The 13826-nt window shown below is 40.8% G+C and overlaps 1 protein-coding gene across 1 annotated transcript in view; it reads left to right on the plus strand.

Moving 5' to 3' along the window:
* Positions 1–13826, plus strand: part of Kiaa0586 (KIAA0586 ortholog) — a 90769-nt gene that overhangs the window by 6462 nt on the left and 70481 nt on the right. The window contains exons 5-6 of the mRNA XM_051195953.1: positions 8607–8781; positions 11199–11420. Of these exons, the coding sequence (XP_051051910.1) occupies positions 8607–8781; positions 11199–11420 (397 nt within the window). The remainder of the gene's footprint in view (positions 1–8606; positions 8782–11198; positions 11421–13826) is intronic.

A 13826-nucleotide genomic window follows, 5' to 3' on the forward strand; every position in this document is an offset into this window, starting at 1 on the left:
CTGTGCATGGCAGGAGCAGGGTAGATTGGTGGTTGCCAGGGGTTGTAGTGGGGAAGTGGGGAGATAATTACTGAAGGGTACGATGTCAGTCAGGGTGACTGACGCTTCATGCACCATGACAACTATGGTGAATAGTCATTACTGAGAGAGTAGATCTAAAATGTTCTCGCCATAGAATAGGTAGTTATATAAGCTAATGGATATATTGATTAGCTTGATTGTGCTATTTTACAATGTATTCATGTATCAAGACAATCATATACTGCACATACATCATTTACATTTGTCAATCATATGTTAGTAAATCTGCAAAAAATAGTATGCATCATTAATGGTATAATTTTTTTTTTTTTGGTTTTCTGGCTTTTTGTGTGTTAGTTTATTTATTTATTTATTTTTGGTTTTTTGAGATAGGGTTTATCTGTGCAACAGCCCTGGCTTTCTTGGAACTAGCTCTATAGACCAGGCTGTCCTTGGACTCACAGAGATCCTCCTGTCTCTGCCTCCCCATTGCTGGGGTTAAAGGTGTGCGCCACCACCACCTGGCTCTTTGTTTAATTTTGAGGTCATATTTTAATTCTAGCATTTCTCTTTTTCCCTTCAAGTTTCCCCACATACCTCTCCCCACTTTCCTTCAAATTTATGGTCTCTTTTTTCATCAATTGTTATTGCATGCATAGCTGTAATTGCATATACATTTACATTCCCAGATAAAACCCGGTGAGTCCATACGTTGTTACCTGTGTGTGTATTTTCAGGGCTGACCGTTTAGTACTGGACAACCAATTGTGCTCTTCCCTGGGAAGACCCACCTCTCCCTCGCGCGGCTCTCCCTAGCCCACCTCTCCCTCGCCTGGCTCTCCCCAGTTGCCTGTGGTTCTTTGTGTAGGGTTGCGGGCTCTTGAGCTTTTCCAGATGCAGTTTGGCATGCTCAATGGTGCCCTCTTGTTTAGCTCATGTTTGGGAGGTCATGTTGGTGACAATTTATGGGTGTAGTTTCTGATGTTGTAGGAGACACAGGGTCACAGCAAAGTTCCTGCTCCTCTGGCTCGTACAGCCTTCTGCCCCCTCTTGCACAGTGTTCCCTGAGCCTTGGTTAAGAAGGTGTTTTGTAGTTGTAACCGTGAGTGCTGACTCCACAACTCTGCACTTTGATTAGCTGTGGTTTTCTGTAGTGGTCTCTGTCCATTGCAAAGAGGAGTTTCCTAGATAATGATGAGAACTGCACTTCTCTGTGGGTACAAGGACAAATGTTTATAGACTGTCGTTGGGGATTATGCTGGTTTAGTAAGTTAGTGGTTGTAGATTCTCTTCCAGTGAGCATGATTTCACTAGCACTGACTAGTTAGGTAGGTTTCCAGTGCCAAGCATGGTCTCCCTCTTGTTGAGCAAGACTTAAGTCCTCTGAGACAGCTATTGGTTACCAGCAAGATATATGTGCAGCTTCTGCAGCTGTAAGGTTATCTTGCCACGATGGTTGTGGTTCATGGGTGTCATAGCTGGGTGGGACTGTTGGTTGTGTGTCACCTTCTGGTGAAAGCTAGCAGCCAGGGAGGAGACCTTCCGGTCAGTTTCATCTCAGGGGCCTCTGGTCCCTGTTTCTGATGTACGTAGTGCCTTCAGCAATAAGGATTTATCTTGTACCTCTCTGGAGGTAACCAAGGGTAACAGCAATAGGTTGGATGTTTTGGAAGTCTCTGACAGCCCTGGCCAGCAACTGGCAGATGGTCTTTTTTTTTTTTTTTTTTTGAGGGAGTGTCATCAGCCCAAATAAAGTTCATATATTATATTTATCCATCGAAGTATGTGAATCACAGTTTTTAAAAGATAAACAGTTAAAAGTATAATTCCTTGTGCCCTTTTCAGTCATCCGTATGATTTCACCTCTCCCTCCTTTTCCTGTCTTTACCTCCTTCCCCCTTCCCTAAGGGCCCCACCTTTGTGTTTCCCTGTCAGATAAGTGGTGCCCTGCTATTCTTTCTCCTTTACCCCTTCCCGCACCTTCTTCTGCATTTGCACTCCTCCTACCCCCTAGGGAGCCCCTTAGTTCCCCACCCCCTACCAGATCATCTGCATTCTGCAGCCCCCCTCTACTGTATCCCTACCTTCTCTTCCGTGCGGGAGGTGAGGAGTGGGCCCGTTCTCTACTTACCCGATTACTTGTTCCCGCTATCCCCCTCTCCTGTTTTACTTTCCTGGTTTTTGTAGTTAATACTGGCTATGTATTCACATCTGAAGATTTAGAGCCGGGGCCTCCAATTAGAGAGAACATGCAATACTGGTTTTTCTGCACCCAAGTTGCTTCAGTCAAGTATGATCTTTTCTAGTTCCATCCATGTACCTGCAAAGTTTACGGTTTCATTTTTCATTACCATTGAATAGTATTCTGTAATGTTTATGTACCAGATTCCCCCATCCATTCATGAGGGGATAATAAACATAGCCTGATATAATGACATTACCTGTAACCCTGCACTTGTGAGGTCCAGGCAGGAGGATCAGGAGTTCAAAATACAAATGTAGTGAAAAGATGTTTTCTTATTTGTGAATCTTTATTTCTCCCTGAATAAACATCTATTCGGCCTATTTGTTTATCCTGATCCTTATTTACCGCAATAGTTTATGGTTTCATTTTTCATTACCATTGAATAGTATTCTGTAATGTGTATGTACCAGATTCCCCCATCCATTCATCAGTTGTAGGACATTTAGATTGCCTCCATATTGTGACTAGAACACCAATGAGCATGGCTGAGCAACTATCTGTGCAGCAGGATGCTGAGTCCTTTGGCCATATACCAAGGAGTGGCATAGCTGAGTCACATAGTAGATTTCTTTTTAGCTTCTTCAGGGTTTTTCACACATTTTCGTAATGATGCGCCTGTTTGCAGCCCTACCAGCAGAGAATGAGGGTCCCCACGTGTCTCCAGCATTTGTTATTGGTTGTTCATCCATCTTTGTCTCTCTCACTGGGAAAGATGAAATCTCAAAGTTGATTTGATGTGCATTTTCTTTTTTTCCCTTTCTTCTTTTCTTTTCTTTCCTTTTCTTCTTTTCTTTTCTTTTTTTTTTTCTTTTCTTCCTTCCTTCCTTCCTTCCTTCCTTCCTTCCTTTCTTTCTTTTCCTATTTGAGAACTCTCTATTCAGATCCCAGGCTCATTATTTGAGTGGGTCATTTGCTTTTTGGTTGTTTTTTTACTTTATTTTTTGAATTCTTTGTGTATTCTGGATATTAATCTTCTGTCAGTTGTGGTTAGCTTTAGTTCTTGGGCAAATGGAGTCCTGTTCTGGACGTCCTCACCTCCACCTGCATCATGTACAGTACCACCCACGTTTTCTGCTGGGAGATTCAGGGTTAGGGTTTTACATTTAGGTCTTTGATCCACTTGGAGTTCACCTTTTGTGCAAGGTGATAGACACGGATCTAATTTCAAGCTTTTGCATGTGGATATCCAGTTTCCACAGCACCAGTTTTTGGTGTGTTCAGCTTTTTTTTTTTTTTTTTTTGGCTTTTGGTCAAATATAAAGTGTCTGAATTTATGTGTGCTCATGTTTGGATCTCCAGCTTTGTTCTGTTTTCGGGTGCCTATACCATATTGTTTTCATTATTATGCTTCTGTACTGTAGCGTGAGATCTGAAATTGATGGAGCTGGAGAGATGGCTCAGAGGTTAAGAGCACTGACTATTCTTCCAGAGGTCCTGAGTTCAATTCCCAGTAACCACATGGTGACTCATAACTATCTCTAGTGGGATCTTGGCATAAAGGCATACATGCAGATAGGGTACTCATACATAAAATAAATAAATTAAAAAAAGATTATCATGTGGTTTTGTCTTTAAGTCCATTTAAGTGGTTTATTACATTTATTAACTTGTGTATGTTGAACTATCCCTGCATATCAGGGATAAAACCAACCTGGTCATGGTGTATAATCCTTTTTTATGTATGTCTGTATTCCATTTGTAAGTATTTTATTGAATATTTTTGAATATGTTCATTAGGGATACTTGTCTATAGGTTTCATTTTTGTTGTATCTTTACCTGGCTTGAGTAGTAGAGTGCCGGCTTCTTAGGAGGAGTTGGAGTGTTCATTCAGTTTCTGCTTTTTGGATAGTTTTGGGAGGATTGCCTCTAGATCTTCTTTGAATGTCTGTTAGAATTCTGTGAATGCCTCTAATCCTGGACATTTTTTGGACTAGAAGGTTTTTAGTTACTGTTTCAATCTCCTTATTTGTTATTCTTGGTTTAATTTTGATAGTCTGCCTGACTGTAGAAATTCATTACTTTAGGTTCTTTTAGGTTTTCTACTTTCACCGAGTATATAATATTCTGAATTTCTTCTGTCTGTTGTACTGTTTCCCTATTCATTTTTGACTCTGTTAATTCAGATCCTCTCTTTCTTTTGGTTAGTTCATCTATTGGTCTCTCAATTTGTTTATTTTTCAAAGAACCAGCTCTTGGATTTGTTGATTTTTTTTGTTTGTTTGTTTGTCTGTTTGTTTCTGTTTAAATTATTTCTGCTCTAGTTTTTATTATTTCTTTCTGTCAGTCAGGTTTGGATTTGGTTTGTTTTTGTTTTTCCATATTTTTGAGTTTCCTCATTAAGCTACTTATTTGTGCTCTTTGTGATTTTTTAATGTAGGTACTTAGAGCTAAAATTACTCTCTTAGGACTGCCTTCTGTGTGTCCCAGAGGTTTGTTGTGTTGTATTTTAATTTTTATTTAGTTCTAGGAAAATTTTTGTTCATTGACCCATTCAGTGCTTAGTTATTTAATCTCTAGATTAATTGACTAGAGGTTTTTGTTGTCAATTTTAATTTTAATTTTTTTGTTTTTGTTTTTTATGAGTTTCTCTGAGTAGTTTGCTGTTCTAAACTCACTCTGTAGACCAGATTGGCTTTGAATTTACGGAGATCTGCCTGTCTTTGCCTCCTGAGTGCTGGGATTAAAGGCATTCACCACCATGTTTGGACTTTTGTTTTAGTATTTTTTGTTTTAGTAAGATGGCTTTATATCTCTTCCCATGGTCTTTGTTCACTCCTCTCTTCAGTTAAAAATAAAGCTTCCTGTATTTTCTTTAGGTTTTATTGGTTGTATATAATTTTTTTATGCTGTTTATGTCATGGAAAGTTTTTTTTTTTTCCTTCAATTATGGAGGACACGTTAACTGAGTATATTAGTCTAGGTTTGTCATCAGTCTTTTAGCACTTGGAATGCCTTGCTCCAGGCTGTTCTGGCTTTCAAAATTCCCATTGAGAAATGAGCTGTTTTTCCCATATGTTTTCCTTTGTACGTGCCTTACATTCTTTTCTGTTGCAGCTTTGAACACACATCTTTGTTATGGGTGTTTACATAGTGTTACAACTATGACATGCCTCGGGGATTTTCATTTCTGGTCTTATGTCTACTTGGTGTTCCTTGTGTTTCTTGTAGTTGTTTGGGTATGCCTTTCTGTCTCAGTCACTGTTCTATTTCATGAAGAGACGCCAGGACTAATGTAACTAAGGCCACATCTCCTAATCTCTTTAAATAATGCCACTCCCTGGTGATTAGCATTCAAATATTTGAGCCTTCCAGGGCCATTCTTTTTTGTTTGTGTTTTCCTAGACAGTGTTTCTCTGTTTAATAGTCCTGGCTGTCCTGGAACTCACTCTGTTGAGCAGGCTGAACTTGAATTTATAGAGATTCACCTGTCTGTGCCTCCCAAGTGCTGGAATTAAGGGATATGCCACCACTGCCTGGCTTTGCAGGCTATTTTTGTTCAAATCACCACACTTTCCTTACGTGGGGGAAGTTTTCTGCTGTGATCTTGTTGAAGATCTGGTCTGTGCTGTTGATTTTGGTTTCTTCTCTCTCATGTATACCTATAATTAGAAGGTTTGGTGCTTTTCATGGTTCCACATTTCCTAGGTATTCTTTACCTCTGGCTTTGTTTTTAAATTTTCCATGTCCCTTGTTCCTTTGGTCTAGGATCCTTTACTTTATCTCCAAGACCTGATGTTTTATTTATTTATTTATTTATTTGATTTATTCCACTTGTAAGGATTTCCTGTGAGGTTTCTAGTTGGGCTTTTGGGTTTTTCAATTCCATCTTCATTTTAGCCCGAGTCCTTCAGTGTTTCTGTCTGTTCATTGAATTCTGTTTTCAAGTCCTGATTGTCTTTGTCATTTCTATCAGCCTCATGTTTGTATTTATTCTTCTTCAGCTCCTTCTCCTTGACTTCATTGAGCTGTCCCTTTGTGTCTTCTTTAAACTCCTTGGATTCTTTGAAGAAGTTTATGATTGATTTTTAAATTCTGTGTCCTGCTGTCATCTAGGTAATCCTAATTGGCAGCGTTTCTACAGGACTGGTAGGTTTTGGAGAGAGGACACTGGCTTGATCTTACATTGTTGGTATTGTTCCAATGAGATCTGGGCATGTGGACTTGCTTTAAGTTAGTTTTAAGTTTGCTGTGGACGGAGCAGGTTGGGGGAGAAGAGAGAATGCAGTGTGGGTATGGGTTGCGTCTACAGGTTGGAAGTGACTTGGGTGGAATACACTCCAGTGGGCAGAGGGGACTGGGTTGGTAAATGAGATGTTTCCTGTTCCAAGATGGGAATGTGGAGGTGTGAGTGGAAAGGTTGAAGATGACATGGTGAAGTCATGTAGTGTGGTGGATAGGTAGGGAGGATACTGGTCCAATCTACAACCTGTCTGTGAAGGCAGGGAAGGCCAGACTAGGCTGATGCACTGTTTTTTGGACCCAGGCTAAGACTGATAAATTTTGAAAGAAACATGGATGTAAAGCTTGGGTACTTACCAGGCTAGACCATGGAGGAAGACATGGCATGGCCTGGGATATGGAGTTGGCACAAATGGCCCTGTGCGTGGATACAGATATAGTAGGTCCTAGTGGGAACTTAGAATTCGCTACAGTTCAGGAGGAGTGGTGGGACTAGGCCTAGATTTGGGATTTGGGGCCCTATGGAAGCCAAAGGTCAGTGCTGCAAGATGCAGGTGGCCAGACTAGTCTAGGACACTGGCTGTGGCACTTGGGCTAGCTTTGATGGGATGTGGAAAGCAAGTACTGGGTGTTCACCATACTAGACCCTGGAGGAGGGTGTGGGAAGTCTGGATGTGGAGTGGGTGGTAAGCACTGCCTATTTTCTGGGATTTGTTTGTTTTTTAAATTTTACGTATTTATATTTTGTATATGAGTGTTCTGCATGTATACCTGCATTCCAGAAGAGGGCATCAGATCCTATTATAGATGGTTGTAAGCCACCATGTGATTGCTGGGAATTGAACTCAGAACTTTTGGAAGAGCAGGCAATGATCTTAACCTCTGTTAAGATCTCTCCAGCTCCTGTTTGTTTTTTAATGGGCATGTACTAGAGTTGGAAATCAGGCATCAACCACAACTCTTAGTTTTATAATTCTAAAAGTATTTGGTGAATACAATTATCAAATATTAGAAACAAATGTAGTTCTCCCTTTGGAATAACATTAGTATTTGAAATCTTAGAACTCTGTGTTTTATATTTATTCATCTATTCTTCCTTTTTTTTTTTTTTTTTTTTTTTGATGTTTTGAGACAGGATTTCTCTGTGGCTTTGGAGGCTGTTCTGGAACTAGCTCTGTAGACCAAGCAGGTCTTGAACTCACAGAGATCTTCCTGCCTCTGCCTCCAACTGCTGGGACTAAAGGCGTGTGCCACCAATGCCCAGCTGCTTTTTTGTTTGTTTTTTTGTTTTGGTTTTTCGAGACAAAAGTGTGTATTGCTTTGGAACCAGTCCTGGTTCTAGTTCTGTAGACCAAGCTGGTCTCAAACTCACAGAGATCTGCCTGCCTCTGCCTAGAGTGCTGGGACTAAAGGCATGTGCCACCAACGCCTGGTATATTTATGCTTCTTAATTACCTGTTTTTATAACTGTTGCTATGAGGTTGTCATGTGTAAGTCTTATTTTCAAAAATAGTATTACTGCTTTCAAGGGATAACTTTTTATTCCTTTAATCCTTAGTGACCTAAACTTACTAACATCGGTGAAATGACTTTAATAATCATTTTTAGAAAGGATTTATACGTGTGTGTGTTTTGCCTGTATTGTATGTCTGTATACCATGTGAATACCTGGCACTCTCAGAGGTCAGAAGGGGACATCCATTCCCTAGAACTGCAGTTACAGATGGTTGTGAGCCACCATGTGGTGGTGCTAGGAATCACATCTGGGTCTTCTGAGGAATAGGGCATGCTCTTCCTTGACTGCTGAGATACCTCACTAGCCCTGATTTAAAAGGAAAAAAAAAAAAATTAAGAGAATGGAGCTAGGGAGATGGCTCAGTTAAGAAGGCTTGATGCACTTGTAGAAGACTGAGTTTGGTTCATAGCATCTCCATCGGCAACTCGCAGTCTTCTATAGTACAAATTCCAGCAGTGTTTGATGCCTCTGGCTTTCAAGGGTACCCGACACACATGTACATACACTCACACTGCACACAGGTACAAATAAAAACAGAAGTTGGGAAAGCCACTTTTAGGAGATTCCCAGGTTATGGCATGTAGGCATTTCTTCAAATGACTCAATGTAGAGTACTGAAAAACTTTTATTTCTTTGTATTGAAGAGCTCAAAGCATGCCTGTTTTTAAGGCGGTGAAAGTCCATCTTTTAGAAGATACAAGTACAGAAAAGAATGCTGTTGCTCAGGAGCCTGAAACTTCACCCAATAGAATTGATTCCGCTACAACTGTGGCTGCAGCAACTGCCGCTGCCATTGCAACAGCGGCCCCTTTGATAAAGGTACTTTCCCTCCGGGATGCCCCTGGGCACTGAGGTAAAGAGCTGACTCAGATGGTTGTGTCTGACTGTAGACATGGGGGCATTCTAGTTGAAAGGCTGTACTATTGGTGGTTGTGAATTAGTTCTCAGGCTGTGAAAATCACCTCCATGTGACTGTTGGCTGGAGAAGCCAGGCCCTTTCCCTGTAGTTCTGCAAGTCCACGTTCTGGATGCTGATTGTCTGAGAATCAAGGCCAGGGCCCTTGTGCAGTGGCAGGCAAGTTCTGTCACTGAGCTATACTGCATGACCTACTGACCTGAATGAACCAGAGGGTTAGAATGCTACCTTATCATATCTTATATGGCCAGCTGTCAGTTTGTAATGGGGAAATGAAATAGGTCAGGACAGGGTTTTAGAGCTAACATTACAGAAGTACCAAAGGCTGTTCTGGTGTTTGCTAGTTTGTTTTGAGACTGTTTCATGTGTCGCAGGCTGATCTCTGCCATTGTAGCCGTGGATGAGCTCTAATTTGGGATCCTCCCTTACTCTTCAGGTTCTGAAGTGCACCATCACGCCTGGGTTATGCAGTGCTAGCGATGGAACTCAAAGCTTCATGCATGTTAGGCAAGCACACTAACTGAGTCCATCCCTATGCTGTTCTTTTTTGAGACAGGATCTTTCTGTCTTGAACTTGAGATTCTTTCCTGATTACAGGATATGAATTGCATAATTGGGTCTGGAACCCTGACTAGAGATGGTAAAAAAGAATGAAGGAAGGACAGACACACAGACAGAGCATGCGCTCTGATGGAGGTGCACCTACTGCCACCACGACGTGCAACTCTAGGTGTTAACAATGCACAGCAGAGGAGGAGGGTTAGCTCATCTCAGTAGGCTGTATTTGTAGGACCATAGTCTCACACTGAACATTCAGGAGGAGGAAGCCACGGTTGCTAGTCTTTTTTTTTTTTTTTTCTTCAGGACTGGGTTTCTCTACAAAGCCCTGGCTGTCCTGAACTCACTCTGTAGACCATGCTGACCTTGAACTCAGAGATTGCCCTGCTTTTGCCTTGTGAGTGCTAGTATTAATGGCTATACTACCACACCCAGTAGTTCCTAGCCACTTACTTATTTAGAGACAGGGTTTCTCTGTGCAGCAGCCCTGGCTGTCCTGGAACTTGCTTTGTAGACCAGGTTGGCCTCAAACTCACAGAGATCCACCTGCTTCTGCCTCCTGAGTCCTGGGATTAAAGATGTATGCCACCATTTCTAGCTAGTTCCTAGTCTTAATGCACACTGATTAATCCTCTGAAAACATATTTAGATCAGAGGCTGAAAGCCTGATCCATATGGGAAAGGCCTTGGTTCTTGTCATAGCTGTGCCCAGGTCAACGATACTCACATCTTCATCTACTCCCTACATGTCATAATGTGTGGCGTCAAAAGCTACTTTGTTTTGGAATTCCCTTCTCTTTAACTTTCATTTAAGAATCTTTTTTTTTTTTTCCTGGCATTATCAAATCTTTTGTGGCAGATTTGGTGTGTAAGTATATATACGTACATGTGTATGTATAGTTTATGAAACAAGACATCCTAAGGATTGCCCATTTTGCCTCTTAATTTTATGACTCTAAAAACAAAGGCATTAAATCATGAGAAATTTTGTGAGCAAAGGCTCAAGTTTAATACCATCTCATGTTGGACCCTAATTCTGGGGTCCTGATGGGCCGATGGGAAAGCCCCATGACACAAACACCAAAGCCAGGAAATGCAACAAGCAAGAGGTGTTTATTGAACGAGTGCACTCCGGTGATAGCAATCTCGGGGAAAGCTGCACACCCCTCAAAGGGTTCAGGCTCCTTTTTATAGAGAAAGACCGCAATCAGCATACATGCATGGGGCACAAGGTGATTGACTACAAAGTATGATCTCATGTTTGAGAGATCACCCAGGTATGACCTGTTCTTATTCAAAGGATAAACCATAGGATGACTTGGAAAGTCCCCAGACTGTCCGTAGGCCAGGAGTGACCCAGACAGGTCTGTTCATCTGGGACCATTTGTTCCAGGATTGGGGGCCTATTTCCTTGTTGTGGGCCATGACCTGGGAGAGACTTCAGTTATTTCACAAGAGATTGATGATTCAGTTACTAGCCCTATGTAGCAGAATCAGCCTAGCATGACCCCTAGCATCCTCACCATAGTAACTTTCTTGTTTTCATAATTTCTGTTCTCTCCTCCCATGTCAGTGTCCATTCTTTATGATTTTCTATATTCCGCTTGTAAGAATTATTCTCCTGCCCCTTTCCTACATCCTTGCTCTGCAAATTAAAATCTTTCACTCAGTACCAGTTGCTGTAAATAACCTTTGTAGGACTTGAGCACATCTTTTATGTCTTCCTATAATATGAAATACTTTTTTGATATTTTTGTTTTAGGTACAGAGTGATTTGGAAGCAAAGGTGAATTCTGTCACAGAACTACTTAATAAGTTACAGGAGACTGATAAGCAGTTACAGCGTGTGGCAGAGCACCAAACAAACATTCAGAATAAGCAAGAGAAATCATATTGTCATGATCATGAGAAGCAAATGAATGTATTTATGGAGCAGCACATCAGGCAACTTGAAAAATTACAACAGCAGCAAATAGACATTCAGGTATCCGTGATGGAGTCTATGTGCATTCCGTGGTCCTTTTGTACTTACATCTCCATTCAGGTATCCGTGATAGAGTCGGTGTGCGTTCCCTGGTCCTTTTGTACTTACATCTCTAAGTTACTATTAACTGATGGTTGTAATAGCTGACTAGGTCGTGATAGTCTGATTTCCTGAGTCATGATTTGCTTGCTCATCAGACTTTACTCCATGTGGATACTTGGCATGTTCTAGGGTTGTATGTCATTGATGCTAAGAGACCTCTCCTTATAGTTGGCTCTTCTTCCTTTTGCAGTATTGTGTGTATGTGTGTGTTCGTGTGGAAGCCAGAGGTCACTGTTTATGTCGTCCTTAGTCACCCTCTTCCCTTCTTTTCTGAGACAGCATCTCAAATCCCAAGCTCACCTTTGGCTGGAGTAGATGGTCAGCAAGCTCCAGGAGTGTACTTGTCTCTGCCTCTTCCTTCTGGTATTGAGCCTGCAGACCTGAGCACTGTGCCCTAGCTTTTCACATGGAGCTAGGGCTTTAAACTCAGGTTGTTGTGCTGGCAAGGCAAGCCCTTTACTTAGCCATCTCCCCAGCCCAATAACCTTATTTATAAAGCAGTGATTTGTTTACATCAGCAGTTCCTAGCTTGTGAACATGCATTGGAACACTTGGAGGGCTTTGTGAAAATACAGATAATAGGACATCTTAGGGATCCTGGGAGAGCAGATCTGTGGTGTTACTTGGAGATTGTTGAAAGCTTTCTCATGGTTCTGATGTTCCTGGGGGCAGAACTACCTACTGTGTATATTTGCTCCTGCTTTTAATTTATTAAAAGAATAAATCTCTCAATGCCTTTTGAGTATTATATGTAGAGGTATTAATTAAAAAAACTATCTTCACAAATAGCGATTAGTTATTTTGGAACTTTCAATTTTGGAACACTACCCAGCTCCAAAACATTTTAAAATAACCATGATAAATTTATATATCCTTTTATATGTTCGTTTGTGTGTTGCATGTGTGTATGCATTTTTGCATGTGGGAGGGCACATATGTGGTTATGTATGCATGTGCTGAAGTTGATACTGGGAATCATCCTCATTCAATCTTCTGCCTGATCCTTTAAGGCATGGTCTCTTCAAATCAAACTCAGAGCTCATTGATACAGCTGGTCTTTTCCAGCTTGCTCTGGGGACTTCTTAACCCTGCCTGGAAGGTGGGAATCTGAACTTTTGTCCCCATGTATGTAGGAAAGTGCTAAGCTCAGTCCTTACATTTCTTTTTAACTGCACAATTTTGACGTTTTAAAAATTAAAATGTAAAACTCAAAGGAATGTATGAAATAAGTTTATTCTATTACTATATTATCAAAAATAAACATTTAAATGCTTTCATTTTCAAGATTTTTGTTTCTATATTCCTACTTCTCAAGACGACTTTTTTTAAAAATTTATTTTTATTTTGTGCTCATTGGTGGGATTTGTGTGTGTGTGTGTGTGTGTGTGTGTGTGTGTCTGTGTTTGTTTGTTTTTGTTTTGTCTTTTGTTTTGTTCATTATTGTTTTGCCGGAAGCCCTGGACCTGGAGTTACTGACAATTGTGAGCTATATGTGGGTGCTGGGAATTGAACCTTGGTCCTCGTAACCATTGAGCCATTTCTCCAGCCCCCTTCTCAAGACTTCTTAGTAGGGCTCACCTCAAGGTTTTCATGAGATTAAAAATATTTTACTGGCATGGCCATAGGCATGCAACTAGGGTTTTAGGAAGTCCTCCATGTGTGGGTTGAGTGTAGTACGTACATTATCTACTGAGAAGCTAAGGTGACTTAGACTGCTGGTCCCTTTTGTGAATACTTCTCTAGCCCTTGACCTCTTTGCTTAAAAACAGTTGTTTCTGTTTTTTAAAGACAGTCTTACTGTGTAGCCCAATCTGGCCTAGAACTTCCTTTATCTTTCTATATAGCTTGCAATTATAGATAAAGTCGAAGTCATGATGACCTATGAGGTACATTATTTAATAAATGCCTAATGAAATTAAGTAGTTGAGTCTATTCCCATTGGCTTCCCCCCCCCCCTTTGGTTTTTCGAGACAGAGTTTTTCTGTATTGCTTTGGAACCTGTCCTGGAACTAACTGTAGACCAGGTTGGCCTTAAACTCACAGAGATCCACCTGCCTCTGCCTCCCGAATGCTGCCATCTGCTTTATTTGGGGGGTTCTCAATACACTTTTATGAGTTCTGTAAAACTATGAATAATTAATTTATCTTTGTTTGTTAAAATATATATTTCATATATATCTTAAAGTTTATTTATTTTTTAATGATTTATTTAACTTTATTTTATGTGCATTGGTGTGAAGGTATCAGATCCCCTGGAACTGGAGTTATAGACAGTTGTGAGCTGCATGTGGGTGCTGGGAATTG

This window comes from Phodopus roborovskii, unplaced genomic scaffold (genome assembly GCF_943737965.1).
Source record: "Phodopus roborovskii unplaced genomic scaffold, PHOROB, whole genome shotgun sequence".
NCBI lineage: Eukaryota > Metazoa > Chordata > Mammalia > Rodentia > Cricetidae > Phodopus > Phodopus roborovskii.